We start from the raw sequence: 26,996 nt of genomic DNA, 5'->3' as shown, positions 1-26,996 counted from the left end.
CTTCAGTGTCTCCTGTTTGCAAAGCAACGTTGTGTCTTCTCATACATGTCCCTCCAAGAGAAGACATGCTCTCACTTTCACTTTCTTCTTTGTTTTTGTGTCCTTGTTTCTTTTCCTCTCCTCTCCTCTCCACAGTCCTGTCCTCTCTCTCTCTCTCTCTCTCTCTCTCTCTCTCTCTCTCTGTCTCTCTCTCTCTCTCTCTCTCTCTCTCTCTCGGTCTTTCCTCCTGCGATTCTCTTGCTGTGATTTTAAACAGATTCTCTCGTGTCGACATGTTGACTCATACTCTGCCTCTCTGGTTTCCCCCCCCCATGAGCAGATTAAGGCCACTCCACTGGTCTTCCCTCCATTTCTCTTCTGTCACGATGCTTCCAGCCACTGTTTCTCTCTGTGCTCCTCCCACACTCTCTTTCACTCACATTACACTCTTGTTTTCTCTTTTTCTTCTCTGCCTGCCAAGCCATGGGACTCTACTGTAAGTATAAATACCTCCAATGTTACAGTTTGGTTGTGCTTCAGGAAATGTTCCTCCCAAATGTCCCCTGCATCCTGATACCGTTCTTCTTTAATTCATGAGCTTCCCTGCCGCCCCCCCCCCCCCCCCTCGCCACCCCCCCACTAATCTTTGCATCTCTGCATCCATGAACTGCATCCTTCAGATTGTGGGTTTGTCGTGTGTTCATACTTCTTCCACTTGTCATCTGGTCTTGTGAGAACCTATTAATGTCAGAATAAAAACATTGCCGTCGGTTTTCACCACTCGAAACATAGACACCGACAAGCCCGTGTAGCCGTAAGGATGAAAATGAACACGAACGAATGTGCCACCTCGTGCAAATTTACTGTGCGTTCTTCACAGTTATTGGGTAAAACCTGACTTTTACCCCAAAGAGGCATGCAAAATGTCAGAGACGATACTTGGCAGGATAGATTCATTGTTGGTTTAAGTCCCGTTCAGGAATTAAACATCCCTTCTAAACATTTTTTTTCATTGGATTTTCTTTATTCGAGCTCTGGTATTTCACCCCATGCTACTCCACTGCGCTCTCCTCTCTGGACCTCGAGCCATCACTCCCAGCCCTCCTCTGCTCTGGCTGCTTTCACATGTGATTTATGCCTTCCGACTGTATGATGGAGTGACTGGGAAAATCTTTGGCACGCCGTAGAAAGGAGGGAGACAAGGAGGGGGAGGGGGAGGCTTGTGGGAAGTGTGTAGCCTCTCTTACTGCTGTGTTTGCAAAAAACCATGAAGCCTCCTTTTTTTTTTTTTCTTCTTCTTTTTTTTTTTTTTTTTTTTCTTTTCTCTCGTGTAGTCATCTACTTTGGCTTCAGTCCATGAATAAATTCTCTGGTGTTGATGAAAATGAATGAAGCTTTATTAAAGACGATAATTGATTGGCTGTGTGGTCGGGTGGGCAGCGATTGTCCTCCTGTGTGTGTGTAGGTCAGGTCGCAGCTCATCCAGAGGATTAAACATGATTAGCCCCCCCCCCCTCCCATCCTGGATATGATAGCCAGCTATTTATCTGAGGGCTTCCCACACTCCAATCACAAATCACAGCTAATGAGACACAAAGCATTTAGCTTCCAGTCAACCCGCTGCACGCAAACAGAGAGGCTCCATTCGACTGCCGCAGCTCACAGGGAGGAGGGAACGCTGCACTTAAAACTCCGATGCAGTCTTTGATTCTTTTTTGTGCGGGTCTCCATCTTCAGCATAAAAGTCAGTAATCATTTCACTTGACTTGCAAAGTGTATATTTCATGGGAGTGAAATCAATAAGCTCACAGTCCATAAAGAGGTTATTCATCTCCAAGAAAGGCCGCCAACATCAAAACATCAATATGGCCTCATTCTAGGAACCAGCAAATACAAACGAAAAAAACATATCAAACAAAGCCAAAAAAAACCAACTCTGATTGTTTTCTTTGAAATCAATCAAGGAGTAAATAAAACAAACTATAAATATGCATTTAAGCAATACAAATCATGTTAAATGTCATGTAAAGTTACAGAAAACATCAGTCTGAGTATCCTTTTAAGGAAATATATAATAATGTACGATACACAAAGTCAGCAGGGAGAAATTAAAAAGCATTTGGGTGCATATATACATAGAAAAATAGTGAAAAAGAAAATGTATTTATGCATCCATCTGAAAATGGCACATCAATTTTACTTGCAAAGAGAAAACAAAATGTAACCAACCCCACCACCACAAAATCACATTAGGTAATACAAGTGACTCGCTCTGAATCCCCTACACACACTCTGCGCACACACACACACACACACACACACACACACACACACACACACACAAATGCAGCACCTTATACAAGCAGAGGTGATTGATTATCAACATTCACTTTAACAATATTGTTATTGGCTTTGCCTTCAGCAGTTTGTTTGTGCTTATTGTGTTGCTGCTGCTGTAATGATGATAATAAAGGTGCCCAAGCTATTGTCAACTAAACACACACACACACACACACACACACACACACACACACACACACACACACACACACACACACACGCAGTCCCAGACAGATCAGAGATCCATGTTAATAAGACTGAAGGTAATGACTTTGTGTCTTAACATGTTTCTGCTTATTAAAAAAGAAGTGGTGCGCGTGCGTGTGTGTATCTGTGTGCGTGCACTTGCATGAACATACACTGGAACAAAGTCCTGAATACCTAACCTTTTATTATTATTATTTTGTTCTGGATGTCACCTTGTCTTCATGTTCTCAAAACATTTCCAGCCTTTTGCAGCCACACGTGACCGAACTAAACCACATACAAAATGTGAACACACACGCACACATACACGCACACACACACACACACACGCACACATCGCAGCTGTATGACAGCTTCATCTGGTTGCCTGGACTCCCCCCTCTCTCCGCTTGTCGCTGCGCAGTGTTTATAACTCACTCTTTCTTTTAAAGCTCTTCGGCTGCCTGTGGCTAATGGGCCGTACCCTCTTCCTTACTCAAACACGGGGATCTTTAATGCAGTATTTCACTCAGGGGGAACGTCTCCATTATTTAACACGCATCGCACCGTGTATGTCATGTGCAGCTGCTCCAGCATCAGCAGCCCCGGGAATCGTCTGCACTCGCCACCACCATTTGTTTTGGCCTAAATGAAACAAAGCCTTATGTCACCCAACGTGAAACAACAGACTCATTGTGAGAGATGATGTGGCTTGATTTTGCATTGAGAGCTTTTAAATGGAACGTTAATGAGATGGTTTGCTAAATAATTTAGATTTAAGTGACTCATTATTGCATGAAGAACAAAAATTATGACGCACACCATCATCTTTATAAAACGGTGCTGGGTTTGTGGCTGTGTTGTACCTTATGTGTGTTCCTCTCATTCCATGTGCAAACAGTAAAAAGGTGCAAGAAATACACACAAATTTGAGCTTGAATATAATTATTATATGGTGTTCAAAGCAAACCTACAATTGCGGCACATGAGAAGAAGAAGTGAATTCAGGGACCGTTCGGGATGAATGTGTGGAAGAATCCCACGTTTAACGACGGGCTGGTTGCTCATGAAGCCCACATGCGTGCTGAGGAGTGAGAGTGTTGCATCTTCTTGCATGCATGCATGTTTTCCCTCATCCTGTCTGGGTGCATTTGTCCTTGTTTATCTACCTTGCTCAGATTTGAACTCTAAATGTTTACGTTTACTGTGAAAGATGAGTAATCTGTGACATCAGTGATCCAGTTGTTTGGAAAAAAAATATCCCCAGTGTCACTGACTATCCACTCAGTGTGTTTGTACGCGTGTGTAACTTGTATATGTATTCTCCTGTCTGTGTTGCTATTGTTAAGTGCTCTTATAGAATTATATATATATATATAAGCATGTATATAGCTATTGTTTGGCATCAGCATGCAAGTCCTTATCAAATTGGCTTCACGTGAAGACTGAATTCATTTACTGAATTAAATGGACTGTTTGTCCATTTTTTTTTTACACCAAAGAAGCTTCAGTAGTACAGGACAGAAGTCTTTTCAATTCAAAGCTATTGATGATAAAATAATGAAAATTAAATATGGAAATCATTAATAAAGTCTTCCCGCAATCAGTGCACAGCCCACTTTTTATAATGACCACATTATTGGTACAAAAATAGCTACGAGTTACTGCCTCTGTGCCAGAGGCTTCATTACATTTAGTTCGTTTATTGCATTATTGGCATTTGTCTCATACTTTTACCTTCAGCTCATCCGACCCTGACGAGTCCCTGACCGCTCTCCTCTTTCCTCTCAGACATCCCTGACCAGGTCATTCGGGTGTTCAAGGCCGACCAGCAGAGCTGCTACATCATCATCAGTAAGGACACTACTGCCAAGGATGTCGTCGCCCACACTGTCCATGAGTTCGGCCTCCTGGCAGCGCCTGAAACCTATTCCCTGTGCGAGGTGTCAGTCAGCCCGGAGGGAGTGATAAAACAGCGCCGCCTGCCGGACCAGCTCTCTAAACTGGCTGATCGGATTCAGCTCAACGGCAGGTAGGAAACGCAAACATTACACAAATCGAATACCTGGTTGACTTAAAAAGTTCATCAGAATGCATTTTAAGAGGCGTTAAGATGATGGATGGTCAGCAGCTTCTCCAAAGTGAGGCCAGTTGTGGCAGACCGAGTGTTTCTGTCAACTTAAAAGTACACAAGACACCAAACAAGAATACTTGAATAAAGCAGGAAGCCACAACATTTCAAGGTCAGGGAAAATGGCATGGATGCGTACTTACATCTGAGCCGCTGTGGGGAAGCTTGGACAGAGAGCAGCTAGAAGTGGAACAAAGGATTTGAGAATTTATATAGACCTGAATGACTTAACCAAAGCCATGACCCGAAGCGGCCGGACAAGAAGCCCAGAACCCCGAGACATGAGGGACTTTGCCTCCTTTTCTCTGTTCAGATTATTTCTCGGCCGGTTGAAATTACAAACACGAACACAGCTTTCAGTATCTCGTTCAAATTCTCGAGAGTTTTATCCCCTAAATAGATTTGCAGCTCTGTACTACATCTTTCCCAAATCAGGAAAAATCACAGCGGCTCCAGACTCACTGCCATCTGCTTGAAAGTTGATCATGTACAGTGCGTATATATATCGATTAAATTCTTCTTAAGCAGTGGTTCTCAGTCCTGCTCCTGGGTGTGCAGGGCACTATTCGGTGATGTAGTTAATTCGCCTTGCATTGTCTGGCTGCGTGGCTCGAATGAAAACCAGCAGGACTCCAGCTGCTGAGGAACAGAAGTCAGAAACGATGTCCTAGTTCAATGGAATGATAAATGAAGTTGCGTTACCCATTAAAAGTGCTGGGAAATATTTGTAGTTGCTCCTCTGAGCAGAAAAACAAGCTGCAGTTTGTCTCATTAAAAGCAGGTTACAGTGAACTGTGGTTATTTTCTAAAAGAGTCCAGTCAGAGTCAGTTTCATTCTGAAACAGCAGCTTCTGTTTGAACGAAGACATTTGAACTTTGTTGTGGACACAAAAGGAAGTTTCAGCATTACTTAAGTCGACACTTAGCCTTTATTTGATTGTACGATTTCATTCTTTTGCTTCGGTGTATTTTCTTCTTTTAGATGTCTCCTGGTTTGAAAGTCGCCGTTCCTCTTCTCGATGCCAGACACATTTCACTTTTAAGATGAAAGTTAGGAGAACATGAAGGATAATTGGACCGCAGCCGTAAAAGTCAGCCTTAAAATGAGTCCTCCGTCGTTCTCTTCCCTCCCCACCCCTTCGGTTTTCTCCCTCTCTCCTCGTCTCCCGAGGTCCCTCATCGGTCCCCTCCCAACTAGGTTAGCATGAATTTTTCATCCTCTGACAGGGGCGGAGGCCTCTGCAGACAGCATGGCACGCCTGGAATTATTCATACCCGCACTCACATGGCAGACACATACAAAGATTTAGATGCAGACAATCACCGTCCGACACACAGGCACGCATCTCAGACTTTCAAATAATGCATTTACAAAACCTAGACAAATGGAGACAGGATGCACACACGCTCATGTAGAGGTATGGACCAAACACATATTATTTCCTTACTTTTCTCTCCATTTTATATCCTATAGTAGTTTATATTTATGGTTATAATCAGTGTTGTGTTTGGCCGTATTTTCGACATGTATACACATACATTGTGCCCTGTCGGCAGGATGTACTTGCAGAGTGTATCCAGCACAGTTCGCAGTAGTCGTATGTATCGGGAGCAGCAGAAGGAAAATCTCTGCCCGGCGTCTCGGTCTCGCCTTCCTCCGTCTCTCCCGCTCCGCAGTTGGTGATTGACAGAAGGCCCTAGGAGGGGGCAGGCCGAGCCAATAGCCGGCCTTGTTCAAACTGCCAAAATACATAGAGATGCAGTGAGGGGATCCGAAGCCCGGCGCGCAGACGGATACACACTCCCACATACACCACCAACGGCCATTTACAGTGGCTTGGTTCCAGTGACTTCGCTTCGCCCGGTTCTATTTGGCACCACTTTGTCCATCATTAATTTAGACTCCTCTCCTCGTCTCCTCCTCTTCTCTCTTCCTGTATCCTTTCTTCTTCTCGTCTCATTGTCTCTTCATAACTACTTTTCTCGTCACCTTTTATCTCCAGCCCTCTCCTCTTTCTTCCGTCGTCTTGTCTCCCTCTCTTTTCTCGTCTCCTCTTTCCTCTTCTCTTCTCTCCTCCCTTCGCTTCCTGTTTTGAAGGAGTTACAGAAGTTCCGTCGTTGTTATCCCGTCGTCTTACTTTTTCAGCATTTGCAGATTCTCAAAAAGTTCTAAAATGCCTTAAATCTATATATGTAAATATAACCTTTTAAGTCTTCAATTCTGCTTTTTAAGCTATCAAAAATGTCGCCATCTGTTCCTGAATGTAAAATATGTCTTTATACTAAATGTAAAAATCGGCTTGATCCCTGTCGCTGCTCTTCTGGCACAGTAATGGAGGGCAATTTAGAGTTCCATCTATTCTATGCCAACACTTCACCCCTGAGGGTTGCCAACTCTGGAGGCCTATAAAGCTCATTCCTGGATGACCAAATTACAGCTCCATTAGAGTTTAAGGGTGGTGCGCGCGATTTATAAATATCGAATCACATAAAGAGATAAGAGAGATGGCCTGCTGCTGAAGGCTCTCCCAGAAACCTTTTGGATTTCAAGCTATGGAGAAAAGTCTCTTCTTTTCCTCACTCGGCACCTGTCACCTCTCTCTCATTCTGTCTCTCTTAGTCTTTACCTGAAGGTAAAATATGGCTATAATCCACCAGTTCCATTCGTATCGGAGTAGTTTTGCCTTTTCCTGTAACTAATATAAAGTTGGGGACAGAAAATGTGCGTGTTTAAAATGAAATGTGAGTGAGAGGAACATTCAAGAGATTTATCAGGGTGTGTTTATGTGTGCAGTAAGCTATAGTGGACTGGGGGAAAAAAAACGGGATCTTGTCCACCCACCTGTCTGCCTCTGCAGCTTTTATTAAAGCATCTGAGGAGACTGCAGATCTAGTTCCTGCTGTGCTAAAAATACACGGAGATGATATCACCTTCAAAGTATTCTACATCCTGCATATCCTGATCTCTTTGTAATTATTGTCGGTTTTGTTGTTAATACTCATTGGGCTTCTGCGGCATCATGGCTAGAGAAGTCTGGGACGTAAGAGACTTCTGCGTTCATCCTGCCGTGACATCATTTGTTCGACTCCACACCGAGACAATATTTATAGTAAATAATAAAACCCCACGTGCCCCGTCTTGTCCTCTCCACACCTGTTCTCTTCACCGGCAGGTACTACCTGAAGAACAACATGGAGACGGAGACGCTGTGTTCGGATGAGGACGCCCAGGACCTCCTCAGAGAGAGTCAGATCACGCTGCTGCAACTCAGCACCATGGAGGTCGCTGCCCAGCTCTCCATGAGAGACTTTGAACTCTTCAGGAACATCGAGTCCACAGAGTACGTGGTTTAGGATTTTATTTCAGCATCTTCCCATCATCCTAATGACTCATTTGGCAGTTTGGAAAATAAGAGAAAATGTAACTACCGGATGGTGTGTTGAGCATCACAGGATGTTGGTATTTCTTTGGTGGTATACTGTTTCTATTGTTGTACACTATTTCTTAACTTCAATTTCTTGGTTCTCAGGTACGTGGACGACTTGTTTAAACTCGACTCCTCTGTGGGAAGCGGCAACCTGAAACAGTTTGAAGAGGTGATAAACCAGGAGACCTTCTGGGTCGCCACGGAGATCCTGAAGGAGCCCAACGCCCTGAAGAGGATGAAGACCATCAAACACTTCATCAAGATCGCCCTGCACTGCAGAGAGTGCAAGAACTTCAACTCCATGTTCGCTATTATCAGGTGCGACGACTCATTGTTTCACTCATCTGTCGACAGGATTCTTATTGTGTGATGACGGCCAGCACTCGCTTCGTCTCCTCTGACAGCATTTGTGCCAAATGAGCTTGGGCGGCTGCTTTTCATTCCCCCCCATCCTCAGGACAACCAGCCTGCCTCTGCAGCCTTACAGCATTTAAAATAAGAGTCCCTCAGCAACAGTTACACTTATTGTTTGTTGCGATCGCTGAGTCCCTCTGGCCTGTGTGGTTTGGCTGAGGATGTAAATGTGGTTCTGCTATAAGGGATGAAACCCATTTCTGCAGCAACATTTTAAATATCAATGTACGAAGCTGTGGAGCTGCGAGATGTTTTACTGCAGATGGAATATATTTGGATTAATTGAATTGATCACAGATTTTGCTGTACAACCTTCTCTTCTCTTGAACTCACCAGGGGATACATGAGAGTGTCACTCTCTCTCACACAGCAGGAAAAAAAACTGTCCACTTGTTATGTCAGACAGCACCCGTGTCCACTTCCAGTCTGGACTTGCACTATACGGAGCTCAGCAGTATGTCGAACATCTGTTTGCTGCTGTAAAAGGCACTTCAGAGCAGAAGTGTCTGACCTCCGTGTCCCGTTACACTCCTGCTCACAGCGGGACGTCTTCGCGCATATGGCTCTGTGATGCATAACCTGCCTGGTGACGGGGGTGCGGCTGCTGCTGAGTTAGTGTGTGTGTGTGTGTGTGTGTGTGTGTGTGTGTGTGTGTGTGTGTGTGCGTGTGCGCGTGTGCGCGTGTGTTTGAAACTAGTGAAAAGGGAACGTGATAGAGAGGCCGGGCAGAGAAATAAAGAGCAAGCCAAGCCAACCAAAGCGGGTTGGAAAGCAAACCTTTACGATAAGCTACTGCAAAGAAACAGAAAGGTTTTGGAAAGGACAGGACAGTAACCAGCAAGATAATGAAAGGAAGGGAGCAGAAATAAATGCAGCGCCAGTCATAATTATCAGCTGTCTGAATGAGTCTGCTCAGAACTGACTTTGCGTCAAGGGCTTTTCTGCTCTGGAAAAGGAGGACCTCATTCACTGGACTTGGTTAGCTCAAAAAGTAGGAATGGTGCAAATGACACTAAAACTAGGCTCCTTTCTTCTTTACCCTTGTTTCCATTCACCTGTTCCCTCATTTCCCCCCACTACCCCTCCCCTTCCTTCTTCTTCCCACCACAACCTATTTATCTCTGCCTCCCTGCCTCCCTTCCCGCCGCCCTCCTTCGCACCCTCGTTCCTCTCCGACGCAGCGGGCTGAACTTGGCACCGGTGGCTCGACTGCGGAGCTCGTGGGAGAAATTGCCCAGCAAGTACGAGAAGCTGTTCGGGGACCTGCAGGACGTCTTCGACCCTTCCAGGAACATGGCCAAGTACCGCAACGTGCTGAGCAGCCAGAGCATGCAGCCGCCCATCATCCCGCTGTTCCCGGTGATCAAGAAGGACCTCACCTTCTTACACGAAGGTAGAAGACCTTTTTCTTCTCCCTCAAATTATCCACTCAGACGTCGTCCTGTCTCAAGGGGGCTTAAAAACCCTAAAGACCTTTTTTTTTTTTTTTTTTTTAGGTTGACATTTCATTCTGTTCATGTTGAATGTCCTCTAGTTCCTCTGGGCATAATTTGAGGCCCACTCAGGAGGTTTACTTCTGCTAAAGGCTTCCCCATTTCGCCTTGTTAACATACCACAGAGTCAGGTCAAAACTACCCAAACAGACTTCTGCTTAAGGGCTTTATTCTTAAAAAAAAAAAGAAAAAAAAGAAGAAGAAGACTTGAGGCCGTATGAGGAATGAAACAGAAAGCATGTTTAATTGTGCAGGTTGCAAAAAAAAATTCTCAAATTGCCCAGCGTGACTGAGAATGAAAGAAAGACATGACTTTGATCTGCCGGAGGAATGACACGAAAGAGACCAGAATAAAGACATTTTCACTTTGAAGATTTGACTTAGAAATATTGCTACAAATAGCATGTTGCAAATGTCCCCCCCCAAAAAATGTGAATAATTTACATCCATTACAATGTTGACAGCTGACTTCACACTTCATATTTGTGCTTGCATCTGTGTGTGTGGTTCTGCTTGTGTTTGCGCGCCCAGGCAACGACTCCAGTGTTGACGGCCTCGTGAACTTCGAGAAGCTGAGGATGATCGCCAAGGAGATCCGACATGTGGTGCGGATGACCTCCGCCAACATGGATCCTGCCCTCATGTTCAGACAGAGGTTGGTTGTTCTGACACAACTACTCCTAATAACCTTTTTCTTCCCAAGATGTACCGCTGCTGTTGGAGCCAGTTTCCCAAATACAGGCTCACTGAAGCTCTTTTAAGTCACCAGTGAAATGAAAAGCCCGTATGTGTAGATTTGTGTGATTATATCAATCAAATTGTTTTTGAAGCTTTAAGTTTGTAGCAAAATGGAAAATCGGTATTTTTTTTTTATCAGCCCAATTACTCCATACATGAGTGTAATGAAAATGTTGATCAGGGGTACATGCAAGTGAATTTTTGAGGCTCAGAAATCATCAGAGGACACAATGATTAGTTTCTTTGCATAATCTTTTGGTAATTTACTGTTAATGGATCAGCTAAATCATTTTCACACAGTTTGTGGTTTTGCAAGTGATAAAACAAAAATCCATTGGGCATCTTTGAAACCGGCTCTTCTTGTTTCCCTTCAGTCAGACTGCAGCAAAAACGGACTCTTCTCAGAAAGAGAATGCAGAAACTCCAGTTTCGCAAAGCAGATTCTAGGTTTTAAAAAACTTCGAAAAACAAATGTTGGCAAAAAGGGAACAACTACACCCATACCTCCACCGGCCAACCTCGATCCTCCACCTACGGGATCGGGCGCACACTCAAGGTCTGGTTCGATCAATTCCCGTTCACTTCCTGTCCGATTCGTGGCCCCCGTGGTCTTTCGATTGCGTTCCTGTGCTGGAATGTAACCGCCCGAGGACACGGGGCATGGATCGACTGGAACTGGAGGTGGAATTGATGCCAGCCGCAGTGTGCAGTTGGCATCACTCAGTCTGTGTGTGTTTATCACAGTCTGTCACTGCTTCAGTGCATGACTGCCCCCTGCAGGCACTCCCTTCAAACTACAAACCCAAGACGTCGGAGAAGATGCTCACAAGATGACTTAAGTTGCACACATAGAAATCCTCAGCGTAGCGACACGAGGCCACGACACACACTCTTTAGGTTGATATGGGGAGATGTCCTATGTCTGGTGTCCTCCCATCTCCAATCATTTCCTGTTTGTTTGTGGTGGCATGACCTCGACATAGTCTTGTCTCCTCCCCCCCCTGTCCCCCTCCCCCCTCCCCCCCGACCCTTGAACTTGTCTCTAAGTCACGCTTCAATCTTCACGCCTCTTGCTTGCAGGAAGAAGAGGTGGAAGAGTTTAGGGTAAGTTTGTCCTGGTGACCGGTTTCATCCTGTTTTCGGTCTGGACCAGCAGAAATTTAATCCACCCCTGCATCCCCACCGCCATTAAGATCTGCATGTGTTCCCCCCGCCCTTCCCCTCCCTCCCCCCTTCTGACTTTACCTGAGTGTACATGTGTGTCTGCCTGTGCTGCTGTGTGTTTAACCCCTTCCATTTGCAGTGCTCCATTCACATGAAACATACCAAAGTCCATCATTGACCCATTAATTGTCCGCCCTGTTCATGAGACTGTATGTTTGAGTCATATAGTAGCTTCCAACAATACTAAGTGTTTGTTTTTACCAAGTGGCTCTGAAGACCTTCACAGGGACAGATAGTGATAAAGATCGTGCGGCATTTACTGTTAGTACAGCTTCTAACACGATCATAAACATGAACACCATTCGATAAAATATCGTTCTTTTCTGGGCCAAAGGAGAAAAAGAATTGGAACGTAAGATAGCACAACTTTACAGACGAAACGGTCCCAAAAAGGCTGCATAGAATGTAAAAATGTAATCTAATAGAATATATTTCAGGTAAATGAGTAAAAAAAAAAAAAAGAAGCCAGTTAGCCTCTTCTGGATCTTCTGGTCATATCAGGTTCTTCATAAGCAGGTGGCGTTGCCTTATTTGCCGTCAAATTTGCAGATTTTTTTTTCAGACTTCTTGCCCAAGTTGGCTTGAAAAGGTGGGGTTAAAAGTTCACTTGTAAACCTGACAGCAGCTCAGAAAGCAGCCTGCCTGCCTGCCTGCCTGCCTGTGAAGTCTGCCGTGTGTGATGGAAATGGAAGTGAACAGCTTTGAAATGCACTTTTCAACTTTTCAAGCCAACAGAGAAGAAGAAGTCCTCAAAATTTGAACAGCCGCAATTCCATGACGGACAGGCAAACTCCTGAAGCTCATGTAATGTGATTGAACCCTGTCAAATATAGGCAGGTTAAAACAAACTGTGGCAAGTATTTGCAGATACTATCTGACTCAGGTTTGGTGTTTGTTCATATGTGCATCCCGCCATAATATTCCCCATATCGAATACTGTGCATCTTTTGCCCGCCCCTCCCCACCCACCCACCCCCATACCCCCCCCCCCCCCTTCTAACCCTTTTTGCCTCCATCAGACAGAATGTTCTGCTGTTCTGTACTGTGATAGCATGGCACACCAGGGAGTGCTGCCTCCCTCCCAGTTGCATGGTCCTGTTTTAAAATGCTCTGCTCCGGCTCGCAGACAAGTGAACAGATTTTTATAGCAGAGGCGCTTTTTGATACGAAAGTTGCTGTTTTACTGTGTACGGTACTGATTGTTGTTTACCGTTCTTCCCTTTTCTCTCTCAATCTGCCTTTTTTTGTTTTCCCGTCTTTGTATTTCTACGTGCATTTCGTCTTGCCTCCTTCATCTTCTTTTATTTATTCCCTTCTCCGCTGCTTCATCTTCTTCAACACAATTCACCGTTTCTGTAACCTCTTTTAATTCCACGCGCATCCCATCGTCCGTCTGGCTCTTCTACTTCATCGCATTTCCTTTCGCCTCCTCTTCCTCTCTGTCCTGATTATTCTTCTGCCTCCACTCTTCCTCCTCCACTCTTCTTCTCATCAGGTCTCTGAGTCAGGGCAGCACCAACTCCAACATGCTGGACGTGCAGGGCGGCGCTCATAAGAAGCGAGTGCGTCGCAGCTCCCTTCTGAACGCCAAGAAGCTGTACGAGGACGCTCAGATGGCCCGAAAGGTGAAGCAGTACCTCTCCAACCTGACGGTGGAGACGGATGAGGAGAAGCACCAGATCATGTCGCTGCAGTGCGAGCCGTCTTACAACACATGTAAGTAACACACAAGCCGCTTCACTGACTGAATCTGTTCTTTTAAATAAGTAGCTTAATTGGTTATATATTTGTACGACTTAAATCAACACCTTTGCTCCTTACCTGTTATACACTATTATAGCACTGTACAAGTTCCGCATGCACATGAGCCTGTTAAGAAACTGAAAACTGAAGAACAAGTGACATATTCTCTAACATTCAATTTATAAGACACGTTTGTAATTATTGAAGTAATTACGTCTTTAATTTAAATGTTTGACATGTAATGCTTGATATAGAGGATTAATGAAATTGAATAAATAGTTTTTTTGTTGGTTTTTTTTATATAAAAAGTGTGTTTCACTGGGTGAGAGCTGATCTGATTTGTATTTCTGGCTTGCGCTGCCACCTAGTGTGTTTGCAAATGTCCTGCAGGAAATTGCAGTTGGGAATTGATTGATCAGTTGACAGACACCACCGCTGTGATGTACCCTTCAAATTCTCTGTAGAACAAAGCAAGCACACAATATTCATTTTTTTCTTTGAGGTTAAAGGAAACGTAGAAGTGGAAAATCTTTAAATTTACCACACACTTTGTGTGACAACAGAATGTCATAATGCTAAAGGGAAAATTTTGTTGCTTTTGTTCTCTTTAAGACAAATCTACTGTAGTATCTGTTCAGATCCAAGTCTCAAGATGAATGAAAAACATAATCCAATTTAAAAAAAAAAAAAATCATATTTAGTGGAGTAGATTTTGAAAAGTTCAAACAAAGAGCCCATAAAGATGTGTCTAGAAAGTGTTTGTCATTTCCAGCATCCCTCTTTAATCCATTTTCCGTCTCCTTCCTGCGGTTGCAGTGTCTAAGAACTTGAGTGAGAGGCGATCCACCAAGTCGGACATGTCTCCAGTGTCTCTGCGATCGACTCTGCCTTCGGGAAAAACACAGAACAGGGTGTCACAAGTCCTCCAGGTCCAAGTCCCGCTGAACCCGCTACGTAAGAAGAGCACTGCCAAGGACATCGGTATACTGAGTGAGTTAATCATCATCATACTCATTTATGTCGAGCTGTGCTTTACTTCTTAATGCTCTTTTCTCGTCAGAAATTCATTGTATGTCATTGTAATCTTCCCATTTTCTACATCTGTTTGTATTGTACATCCCTCTGCGTGTTGTGTGGAGTTGATCGTTGGTTATCATTGAATGAGTGTTAAACAACAGCAAAATGGTGATTAACTACATTAGGTAGCATCACCACTAGATGCCACTAAATCCTACAAACTGCTTCTTAAAACAAAATCTGTTAGGAAGGCTATACCTAAAATCAGCATAAAAGTTGAGCCACAGTATTCACAATCATTTGTGTGACAAAAGATTTTTGTTTTCCTGTTCTGTGTATTACAGGTTAGTTACCTTTTCTGAACTCACGTTTCTCTCTCTCTCTCTCTCTCTCTCTCTCTCTTTTTTCTCTTCAGACTCCAGCTCTCCCCAGGTGGTGAAGAAGCCTCCAGTGAACTCATCAGAGGAGTGGAGCACAAAGAGACCTTCTGACGACACCGTCTCCACCATCTCCTCGCTTCACTCCAGCCCCACGGTGTCGCCTCAGGGCTCCCCACGCAAAGGTCTGCAACAGGAACTGTGCTTTTCACCCTGCGTTTTTTTTTTTTTTTATCCGATAGATAAAGAGTTGACTTGAGTGTAGTGAAGCTCTAATAATCTTCCCGAGTTATTCAGAGTCTACGCCTCATTTTACGGTTAATAATGTTTTCATATATATACTTTTTTTGAGACACCTTGTAACTCTCCAACCACCCTGTTGTTTCATCCCTCCCTTCGACTTTCGTTTTCTCTGTCAGTGGGAGGCGTGGCCAAATCCCACAACTCCAACCACATGAACTTGTCGGGATCCTCGTCATCGCTGACCAGCGACGCCAGCACGAAGGCCGGCACCGTCAGCCTGCGCAGCTACGGCATAGGTGGGGCTCTCCTCCACAAGAGGATCGCACTGATGACCAGGCAGCACAGCCGAGACAGAAGCAGGGAGAGAGAGAAGGAGCAGGAGGAGAGGACGCAGGATGAGGCGGTTCAGAGAGGCCCGTTTCCTTCAGAGCAAAGACGAGGACGAGCCGGGCAGCAGAACGACCAGGGTGCAAAGACAGATGCAGGGAAAACGGTACTGAGGGAAAGAGCAGGAAGCCCAGCACAGAGATGGACAGGGACGCATCCAGAGGTCCACACTGGGTCTCCTCCCAGATTGGAGCTCATGAGTCTATCACCTCTTTCCAAGCCCCAGTTTGTGAGACCCAAACCTCCAGAGTCGCCCATCAGGACCAGGCTGATGTCACCATTCAGGATACTGAGGGAGAGGAGTCAGTCCAGAGAGAGGCCAGTGGTAGTCAGGCCACGTGTGAACAGCGGGGAGGGAACGGGAGAGAGTGAACCCTCCTCACCTCAGAGTGAGACACAAGAACAGGCAGAGCAGAGAGGCAAGAGGTCGGTCAGCCCCAACCCCTTCATCTGGCTGTGCAGAGACAAACGCAGCAGGAGGAAGACTGTCTGACAGAGTGAAGTTAGGGAGGACGGTGGTATTGATAAGAATTCCTCGCCAGACTTAGCTTCTCAAACTGATGAAAACTCATTTCATTTTTTTGAAGCACTAAAGTAAGTGTTGCTCGAGATACAGTCGCCTCAAATCCTCCGCGAGTCACAGAAATGTGAGTTCTCGCTGAATATTTGAAGGAAGATGATATCTGCGCCACGATAAAGAAGCACACGAGGCAGTGACATCAGACAGAAAAAAACATATCAGTGTGTTCTCTGAGGTCTCCCAACTTTTTTTTTTGTTTGTTCATCAGCATAACAGTAAAAAAAAAAAAAAAAAATATATATATATATGTAAGTGTTGCAACTTCACTGAGGAGCCAAATGTAGCGAAATATGTCACCGTCAAAGCCGGAGTCATATTCAACTTAACATTTTCATCACAAAATGAAGGATCTTTTGTCGCCACGACACATTCTTTTCTGAATTCATTTTCAAATGCACTTTCACATTTCATGTCATTGTTGATGAGTGTAGGTTGTGGTGTGTGACGTTCTTCCGTGTAATGCAGGATTTCATGTTCATGTTCGCCTGCGGTCACAGTTGATTTTGTTCTGCAAGTTTTTGTCACATAAAGTTGAAACTGTGACCCCGACAGTGTGTTTCACAGTCATTTCAACACAGTTCAGTGTCTCTGTAGGGATGTTGGCCTCGGTTCTCAAAACCACCTGCTGTCCCGTGTAAATGCTAACGGACAGTCGTGTACATTTCAGACTGATTCGAAGTTGCGTCAAACTTTGGGTCGTCTCCTCGTGATTGCAAATTAGTCTGGATTTGTTTTAGTTTTTGTCATCTTCATGGAGCATGGTGATTTGAAGTGCAGTTATTGTGCAACAGAGATGACCTGTTGGCTGTTGGTACACCAGCACTGCTGCGGTTTAGCCACTATAACCATCATTGCCACGCAGACAGAGTAAAATGACCTATATTCATGCTGCTGCTTCAGTCGAACGCTGCCAGTCTTCTCTTTCGCTTTCCGTCCTTCACATTTTTATTCTGTACAATTATCTGCCTTTTACGTCACCTTCGCATATTCAACATCTGAAATGCTCCTCTGTCCAGGTTACACCCTCCTGCCAGCCGGTAAAGCGGACAACCTGTCGGACTCGAGTCACAGTGAGATCTCGTCCCGCTCCAGTATCTGTTCGGTGGACTCGGTGCCGGCTCCGGGGCCCGAAGACCGATGTAACAGCGGCACCAGGACGTGTACGACTACTGCCACTATTCCTGCGACATCTACTGCTCCAACATCTGCTGCGGTCGCCGAAAGCACGGCAGCGACGCACGCACACTTAAATGCGGATTACAACCAGCCCAGCACAAGGCAAGTTCAGTTCCTCTGATCGGTCTGGTTAATTCATTAAAGTCCAGAAGAGAGCATCGAACATCAGGATTCTTAAGTGCTTGTATTTTGAAAGTCATATTGACAGAACTCCTGTGTGTCGCTGAATGTGGGCATTTCTGACTGAAAGATAACATCTCCTGCCTCCATTTATCCATTCGCTACAATATGTTGGATTTATGTTAATGTGTATTTAAAGTAAAGTATTTAAATTTGTGGGGGGGGAAAAATATAAAAATCATGTGAAAAATTGTCTAATCAACCAAAAATGTCACGACCCCCTGCAGTACCTACCACGGACCCCCTAGGGGTCACGGACCCCCTGTTGAAGACCTCTGCTTTAGAGAAATAAAGCTTTTTCAAATGGGGCTTAACCAGCTTGATAACATTAGATTATACGACAACAAATATTTTGTGGTGTATAAAAGCTCTCTTCGACAAACACTGATTGTTTATTCCATCTGGATCCCTGTTACATCACCCCCGTGCCTTGGCCTGAAGTCATTTGCCATAAGTCAACAGACGGCGTGACAACAGAAGACAAATCTTGACAGCGGTTCAACTCGTCTGAAGGACGTTTGAAAATATATCAAACATTCTCCGTTTGTGGTCCAGATTCCTGACGGCAGATATTTTCGGTTCTCAGCTGCGACTCAGCAAACCTCGAAACCACCGGGACGCGAACGTATAGTGTCATCACAAACCTTGCGTCCGCCGCCCCGCACACACCGTCTGCTACCTTTCCATTTCCTCTCCCGGCTGGATTCCAATTACGTCCTCCCCTCATTAAAACTCAGAGAACAGGAAGTTGTAAAACGCAGCGGGTTTTTATTAGTATCCCACATTTACTGCCCTCCTCTCTCCTCTCTCCTCCTCCCCCTCCTCCTCCTCCGTTAACGACATATCGGTTTTCACGCAGGCGGCTTTTTAATCTGACTGAGTAAACAACGCAGCTTTTTTTTTCTTTTCTTTTTTTTTTTACCGGCTGCTGTTTGTTTATTGCTCCTTCATGATCAGGCCGTTCTGTCTCATAAAGAGCAGACTTTAAATATCGCCCGACGCAATAACCCATCTCCTTCTCCTTCATTATATTACCTCGGCAGCCTCGCCGCATAACACCGGCCTGTTTTATGAAATATGGCTCGGTTTCATTGAGTGACTTGTTTGTCCAGTAAAACCGTGTCAGTGAATCAAACCGCTGGTTTATTAAAAAAAAAAAATAAAAAAAAAGCGGCCGAGGAGGACAAACTTTTCTTCAAGTATAAATTTTTTTTTTAATCCAGACGTTGTGATCCATCACGCTGTCAAGGTTTTGTTTTGTGATTTTGTGAGGAGCGCGTGTACCGAGGAGGCGTAAACGCGATTGGCTGAAGGTTTGACAGTGACCATATTTCACAGGTGACACAGCAGGAACATGAAAAAGTTGTGTAACATTGAACTTCATCCTATTTTCTCTCGTCTTCTCTTGTTAGTGTTTTGTTGGCGACTCTCTGACCCGTATGTCCTCCAACCAACAGTGTTTTATAGTTATTGAACCTCTTCTTCTTCTTCTTCTTCTTCTTCTTCTTCTTCTTCTTCGCTCTTCTCTCTTCATCGTCAGTTCAGTCGGACTCACCTCTCCCTACTTTAGTCTCTGCCCGTACATCACCAGGAGTTTGTGTATCATCTTTTTTTTCTTTTTTTTAACTGACAAACTCGATCATTACTTGAGTCGATGACGCACCTTCACGCCTGATGTGTTCAGGAAGTGATCAGATATCCGGATATCTGTTCCTATGCTACATTTCCGTGCACGTTCAGATTTCAAATAAGCAAATAAAGATATATCCAGATGTCTGACACCTGGATATAATACAGTAGTTATAATGTTCTCTAAAAACCTGATCATAAAACAGATAATATTATTCACAGCAGACAGCACGCATAATTCAACTTTAATATTTTGCATAATTTTTCTGTCACTGCGCTGCAGTTTAAAATCTCATTTCAATTTTTTTTTTTTTTTTTTTTTTTACAGTAGCTCTGCATCGTTGGCCCGAGGATACGTAACGCGAGCCTCCACCTTCACCTCCTCCGTCTCCACGGAGGAGCTGACCCCTGACCACACCTCCCTGGACTCTGTGGCCGACAGCGGCCGCGGCAGCTGGACGTCCTGCTCCTCCAACTCCCACGACTCCTTCCAGAGCCTCCCCGCCTCCTCCTGCCGGCCCTGGGACCACGGCATCCACGGCCACCCGCTCTCCCTCCCGCACACGCACCTGGGCGGCTTCAAGCACACGCAGCTGAGCAGGCCGATAGCCGAGGTCGAGGCCGCCGGTCCGGCGTGGGCGAACGAGGACGGCGCCAGGCACCACTCCAGAGACTCCAGCTCAGACTTGTCCAATCAGTCGCGGCAGAGCTGGGCGTCGTCCAGCTCGCTGTCGGACACCTACGAGGGGAATTACGGGACGATAAAGCGGCGAAACACCTCGGAGCACCCCTCCTCGCCGGCCAACGAGGAAGGAGGGCAAAGCACAGATCCCGCCTACAAAACGGTGACATCAAGCACAGAGAAGGGCCTGATAGGTGAGGGGTCAGGTTGCGAGTTCGATTCCCTGTAAACGCGGTGCGGCAGTGACGGAGGTCAACTCTTGTCGCTTCGTGCGTGTGTGCGAGCGTCTGTCGAGATAGTTAAAGTGGTAAATTGGCTTTCCCAGCAAACAGCAGGCTTAATCTCTCTTGGAGCTGAATATCAAGACGGCCGCCCGTTCTTCATATTCAAATTCCCGTTAGTGAAGTTAAGTCTGCTGTGGTTGTCTGTGAATTACTGCAGCTTTTTGCTGGTGTCATAGAAATACTGCACTTTGGCATTTCTCACGTCTTTGCTCCCAGATCCCAAACAGATCTCCAGGTTGTCGCTGTTGGTTCTCCATCTGACAGGAGTTACAGAACAAACTCATTAGCCAAGAGTGTAAATTTGTCTTTTGACTCTCCCGCTGTAGTTTCGTGATAAACTTTAAGACTGTGCAGTTTGACGACAAAACTTTTGAGTCGGTTTACCCAGAGTTTGCAGAGGAGGAGTCAGGACGGTGTCGCGTCCGCTGCAGAAGCATTTTAATCAGTGGACGAACAGAAAGTGAATTTGATGATCGATTAATCGTTGAAATGAGTCATTCTCTGCCCGCATCACATCAAATGGGACAATTTGCTGCTCCTCTGTTTCATATTGCTGTAAATTAGGTTTTTGGACTGTTGATCAGAATATGCCGGGCGTTATTTTTCTATTTTCCGATGATTTAAGAACCGAGCGATTAATCGATTAATCTTTTAAATACTTGTAAGATTAATGGATGATAAGAAGAATTATTAGTTGCAACTGTAGTTCTGTCTGTATCCGCTGCAGCCATCCATCTCATCGGTTGTATATTTTCCTTTTAATTTTGGACACGTTTTGTTGCATGCACAGTCGCCTGTTGTGTTAGTGGAACATTGATTTGATTTTTTCCATTATTTTCTTTTTGTTTCTTCCCTTTTCACTCAACTCCCCCCCCCACACACACACCTCCCTCTCCTGGCACCTCCCCCATCACTTCCTCACTCCCTTCCCCCTCCTACATCTCCATCCCTCCTTTTTCTTTTTGATCGGCACCTACATCCATCCAGTGTACTGTGTCACCTCCCCCGCCAAGGATGAGCGTTACCGAGCTCCCCCTCCCACCCCTCCAGGCTACCAGGGTCTGGCTCTGGGGGATCTCGGCCTCACAGACGGAGTAGTAGGTGGGCCAGGAGGTCTCCTCCCCAGGCCTCCTCACCTCAGACCTCCGGACTACAGCGTGGCCCTGCAGAGAAGCAAACTCCTGCAGAGCCCCGGAGCCGCTGGCGGTCTGGCCGAGGCGCGGCGGCTTGCCGGTAACCTCCACCTCCAACACCAAGACGCCCGGACAGCCGGCTCCACGCAGGGCCACTCCAGACCGCCCAGCATCTGCCTCCCACCGCAGGATCTGGCTGACAGTGAGGATGGTACGTCCCCACCGGCGTTAGCGCACACTGTTGGTTCCCTTAAATAGCAGTTTGTTTATAGGGCAGCGTGCAGAGTGAAGGCGTTTATTCTTCCAATCAAAGAATGATCACAAACTTACAAAAATGTATAAAGACAGAAAATTGAAGAATTTTTGATGAAACAAAATCTCACCGTTTTTCTAACAGCCGGTGACTCCAGTAAAGATGAACAAGTCAAAGGCACATTCATATGTGTGACTGTGATATGATTCATATTATCTGCTCAATTTTAAGACCCATGGAAAAGAAAACAAAGAAACATGTCTTTAATTACTGAAAACCGTCAACGTGTCCTTCATGTTCGACCTTGCAAATGCAACACAGCTTCAGCAGTTTTTATTCGGCAAAAAAAAAAACTGTTTAAGAAACATACGATATTAGTGAAAATAAAAATGTGAGAATGTGTGCAGGCCTAGAAAATTATTTCATTAGTTTCTTTCTTTAAAATATGGCTCTAGAAGGTATTAAAAGTCATACATATTTTCTTTTTTTTTGCTGGGGGCAGATTTAAAATCCTTGTTATCTGAATGCAGGATTTATGCGGTATGTTTTATCAACTAAAGACAGGATTGTTGGAACCGCGGATTGGGCCTATTTAACCCCTTTATTGGAGTTTCAGTCTGCACCATCAGAACACTGTCAACCAAAGGCTTATCGTCTCCTAATGATCAATAGGTTGTTTGCGTATCCATCCGTTTTCTGCCTCTTCTGTGTCCAGGTCGCATGAATTATTGATAATATTATCAGGGTTTATTGTTTTACACTGTAAAAAAAAATGCAGAACAAAATATGATATAACTAACTCCAGGCTGTTTTGTTCCTTCTGGCTTTCCATCATAATTTCAGTATAATTTGGTGCGATGATGAAACGGATATGAAACTGCATTACAAATATATATAAAAAAAGAAGAATTTTAGTCATTAAAAGATGCAGACTTGGTGCCAATTGTTGTCCTCTCTTTTCTCTTTTCCAGATGAACAAGTGTCAGCGGTGTAAAGACAGCGACCTCACACACACACACACACACACACGCGCGCGCACACACACACACGGACCAAGTTGTGTTGATCAGGCAGGCTTCGGACTGAGCGAGCGGCCTGCGATCATCACGTGTCAGAGCACATTCTCCAAGCCCCGCCCACAACCCCCCCCCCCTCCCCCTCCCTCACCGTGTGACGTCGCCACAGGCCCGTAACCCTGAACAGTGAGCAAGCGGGGTCACGTGACCTCTGTCCTCCAACACACTCCTCTTTTTTAAAAACCCATTTCACAAAACAAAGAAGAAACGATTTTAGATACTTTTTAATAACTCAAAGCAGGCGGTGTGATGGAATCGTATCGCAGCGAACGGACGTAGACGATTACAAAAGAAGGAAAGAGTGACAATAACGATGCCTCATGAGAAGAAGCCTCCTTGGAAACAGACCACCATGTACCTCCATTTTGCGCTCCAAGCTCTCTTTGATTTTACAATTTAAGCTGTTGTACAGTGATTTTGTTCTATTTTATTTTTGTGTACAGTGGTTATTTTTTTTTCCCTTCTTTTCAGTTGCATCTCTGAGCTTTGCGAAGTTTTAATATTAGAATAGAGAAGAAGAGCAGACAAAGGGACAGAAATCTGCAGACACAAGTCTAGTATTGACCTTGTGTGGGGATTTTTTTTATTTTATTTTGTATTTGTTGTTTTGTTGTGATGTTTGCAGTTTTGTCGTCAGCTCGAAAGAAGATGAATGTAGGTGTATAAAAAACAAGAAAAAAACAATTAAGATTTTCTTTTTTTAAGGGCCTCTTTTAAACCCTGGCACTGATGACATAAATTTACATGCACCAGACCTCTCCAAAAAAAAATAGAAGAAAAAAAAAATAATACAGCTAGAATACTTTGACCTTTGACCTCATCAGAGGTCAGGAAAGCCCCACCCCGCCTCCAAGAGGAGGAGGAGGAGGAGAAAAATGAACCTCCCAAAGCAACAGGAAGCCAATCTGTTTCGTGTTTAGCACTTATTGTTCTTTTCCGAGCTTTATAGAAGAAAAAAAAAAAAAAAAAAAAAGACAAACAGCGTCTCTCAGGCAGTTTTCGGTGTCTACGCGTCGCGCTCTCCACCGCCGACCCACCCACCTCTCTTATTGCTCGTTCAGTCTGACGTGAGGTACTTTAGCGGCATGCTGCCTCCTGGATGTTCTATAAAAACTGTATTGTAACTTGTTTTTTTGGTTTTTTTTTTTTTTTTGGTTTTTTTTTTAATGAGCTGAAGAACAAATGCTTCGCTGCTTCCCGTAGAGTAAAACGCGTGTTGTTGTTTTAACGCAGCAGCTGTAATAAAACGATAAATTAGCACTGTGTGGTCACACAATGCGCATGCATTATACACACACACACGCACGCACGCACGCACACACACACGCACGCACGCGCACCAAAATGTTAGTTGGTGTGCATAAAGACAAAGTACAGTGTTTACACCGATGCTTTTGTTTACAGTGTTTATTAGACTAGTTGTCTATGGAATTACAAGCTGAAATGTTAAAAGTAGAACGCTCCAGGTTCTTGTAAATTTGTTTATAACGCAGCAGGAATATGCAGACGCAGCATCAACTTTGACCATGTGCTCACAGCGTACCTCTCTCGTCTCTGATTTTCTGCCTCTTATTTAAAAAAAAAAAAAAAAAAAAAAAAAAAAAGAACAAGCAAAACAACAAATCAGCAGATATTTGAACGCCTGCCTCGCATCTTCCTTTCCATGTCCATAGTATATTTTGTAGACTATTTAAAGGACGTGCTTGAAAATTGTTTTATTTGTATTGAAAAACGGAAGCAAAATTTGTACATTATTCAAACGGAAAGTGTGTTTGATTTGTGTTTTGTTCTGCAGTCCGGCGGGGATGTAACTGGAATGAGACGTTCTCCTCCCTCTGCCGTTTGTCTCCGTGATGCTTCTTGTGTCTTGTTTTTGTTGTTGTTGTTTTTTTTTGCCACAGAAAGACTTGAAATGATCGATCGCTAATATATACATGGCATATATATGAATTTATACGTATATTTTTTTGTTGTTTCTTTGCCATAAATTAATGTTAACTGATCATGTATAGATGAGAGAAGAGAGTCCTCTATAAAGGCTATTTTTGAATATTTTGTTATAAGAAATGATCCGAGGTCGTGATCGCCCTGTTTCGTGTTTTTGTTTTTGTTTTTTTGGGTGGGAGGGCGGGGGGGGAGGGCGGGAGTCTTTAAAGGAATTTCTTTTAGTTCTTGTCGTTGTTCGTGACATGTTTTCTCCCCTCACTCTCTGTTGTTGGTGCCATTTCTGCTCTTTGAGTGTAATTGCTGCTGTGTTTGGGATGTGGTGGCGTGTGTGCGTGTGCGTGTGCGTGTGCGCGCGTGTTGTGGAATTACATTTGTGAGGCCGAAATCAACATAGAATTTCTTTTTAAAAATCCCATTTTGAGTGTCGGGGTGCAGCACATAAGGAAAGGCTCAGAAGTCGCACTCGACAAAAGCCCTTCTTTAGTTTGCAGTTTTGCTTTGATTGCTTCTGCCTGCAGAAAGGTTTGTGAGTTTCTCGCGGCCGCTTTCTAGGCGAGTTCATTCAGACTGACGGGATAATTGAAAGGAGTTTTTTTTTTTTTTTTTTTAATTTTTTTAATGTTATTATATCCCTGTTTGTTTGAACTGAATAGAACAAGCTCCGCTATGATGCCGTGCGTAACATCTCTTGTTTCCCTCCGTCAACTCAGCAGGACTTAACATTTTCAACCTTTGTTCCTCGTCTGTTGGATTTCACTCCATTGCTAAAGAGGTTTTTATGAATCATGAGTATCCACTGTGACCCTCACCCAAGTCTCTATTCTTTTTTTTTTTTTTTTTTTAAAGCAAATCTCAATAGTTGAAACTATGAAACGGACTGAGTGTCAGAAACCGACAGTTCCTCTTTCTTTCTTTTTTTTTTTTTTTTTTTTTTTGCACAACTATATTCCTCAGATTCTGAACCACAAATCAGTATTAACGTTCTCTTAACGTTTTAATGTTGTTTTTCCTGGCAGCATACGCTACTTCAATAATCTGACAAGATTATATAAATGAGGATTTTAGTCAACAACCAGAAGGAAGTCCAGTTATATTTTTGACCTGCTTTTAATGCATCGAGAGGACAAAACATCAGGCAACAGTTTTGTTTTCTGCTTTGAAATTAAACTCCCGACTCTCTGCACATGTTGGTTTTATCGGAGTTTCTTTAATCCCTCACGTCGTAAGAACTCCAAAATTGCTGAGTGGTTTTTTTTAGGGTTTTTGTTATTTTCAGGGCTAAATTTCAGGCAGTAGTACCCTCTCCTCTTCTCCTCCTGCACACACACACACAGTAGGCATGTTTTCCCAGAGGGGTCCGACAGTGAGCAGCTTCTGGCACTGTGAGCACAACATGTCAGCGTTTCTAATGACACAGAACCCCCTCCACCTGAAAGAGGACCCGGCATCCCTTCTGTCTGACTGTAAATAACCCTCCCCCTCGTCTCCCGCCGTGTTATCTTGAATGCAATAAGAGAGATTTGAATGTGTTTTATGTCGACATCTTTTGGCATTACAGCAGAAATGCACAACAATAAGCTTAAATGTGGTGAGTGAGCTGCACAATCTGTACAAAGAGGTATTAACTCGGTCTGTGGCTTCAAAAGTTTGCTTTCGTCTCTCACTTCTAGCTGTCGTAACTTATGTCTTTTAGAAAGACAACATGATTTTGCTTGTACGCTTTTTATGTATTTTTTACGAGTGATTGTAAATAGTTGTTATATTTTTGTTTAAGAGAATGTTTAAAAAAAGGAAAAAGTACCTTTTATTTCTCTGAGTCTACTGATATGAATTTGGACAAATGAATAAAATGTTAAGCAGAGAGAAGTTAGTGTCTCTATGGTTTTGTTAACGGTGGCTCCTAAACTGTTGTATTCATTCGTGACTGTTGGTGTGTTTGATTTGCAGAATATTTAATACTTTTATCTTCAGGCCTCTAAAACAAAAAAAAAAAAAAAAAAAAAGCTTCAACCACGTATACTACAGATTCACTGCATATATAATTAATTTATGGTACAAAATATGCTTTAAGTGAATAAACTGCTACTTGGATTATGGTTTTGTCAACATAATTTGGAAACAATGATGGCGAACAGTGAATTATTTTTTTTTCTTTGTTCTCTATAATAGCGCTTTGCGTTTTAATGAACATACTGTAGTCTGAGCCTGCAGCCATGACAGCACCTCTACAACGATGTCCTTTAGCACAGTGGTGAGTTGAGCTGAACATCAGCATGCCAACCGGGCTCATGTTTAGCATTTAGCAAGTCTTTTTTTTTTTTTTTTTTCTCTCCCAGTTTACCATCTTTGTTAACCG

The 26,996-nt window shown here is 44.0% G+C and overlaps 1 protein-coding gene across 4 annotated transcripts in view; it reads left to right on the top strand.

Annotated features, from left to right (window-relative positions):
- The window catches only part of rapgef6 (Rap guanine nucleotide exchange factor (GEF) 6), a 111,268-nt gene extending 84,611 nt beyond the window's left edge, over positions 1–26,657 (top strand). Inside the window, exons 15-29 of one of the 4 annotated variants that reach the window (XM_069174911.1) lie at positions 461–475; positions 4,297–4,537; positions 7,810–7,977; positions 8,167–8,382; positions 9,660–9,871; positions 10,503–10,626; positions 11,790–11,813; positions 13,429–13,649; positions 14,493–14,666; positions 15,109–15,255; positions 15,490–15,609; positions 17,297–17,558; positions 19,594–20,141; positions 21,219–21,575; positions 22,589–26,657. In XM_069174911.1, coding sequence (XP_069031012.1) covers positions 461–475; positions 4,297–4,537; positions 7,810–7,977; positions 8,167–8,382; positions 9,660–9,871; positions 10,503–10,626; positions 11,790–11,813; positions 13,429–13,649; positions 14,493–14,666; positions 15,109–15,255; positions 15,490–15,609; positions 17,297–17,558; positions 19,594–20,141; positions 21,219–21,575; positions 22,589–22,611 — 2,852 coding nt within the window. In that variant the 3' untranslated portion in view covers positions 22,612–26,657. The remainder of the gene's footprint in view (positions 1–460; positions 476–4,296; positions 4,538–7,809; positions 7,978–8,166; positions 8,383–9,659; positions 9,872–10,502; positions 10,627–11,789; positions 11,814–13,428; positions 13,650–14,492; positions 14,667–15,108; positions 15,256–15,489; positions 15,610–17,296; positions 17,559–19,593; positions 20,142–21,218; positions 21,576–22,588) is intronic. The other 3 variants (XM_069174913.1, XM_069174912.1, XM_069174914.1) reach the window with 3 other exon arrangements.
- The last annotated feature ends 339 nt before the right edge of the window (positions 26,658–26,996 follow it).

Source organism: Embiotoca jacksoni, unplaced genomic scaffold (assembly GCF_022577435.1).
Source record: "Embiotoca jacksoni isolate LCO1_2020_lvr unplaced genomic scaffold, fEmbJac1.0.p SCAF_62, whole genome shotgun sequence".
NCBI lineage: Eukaryota > Metazoa > Chordata > Actinopteri > Embiotocidae > Embiotoca > Embiotoca jacksoni.
Note: the sequence above shows the minus strand (reverse complement) of the source record. Positions and strands in the feature narration are given on the sequence as shown.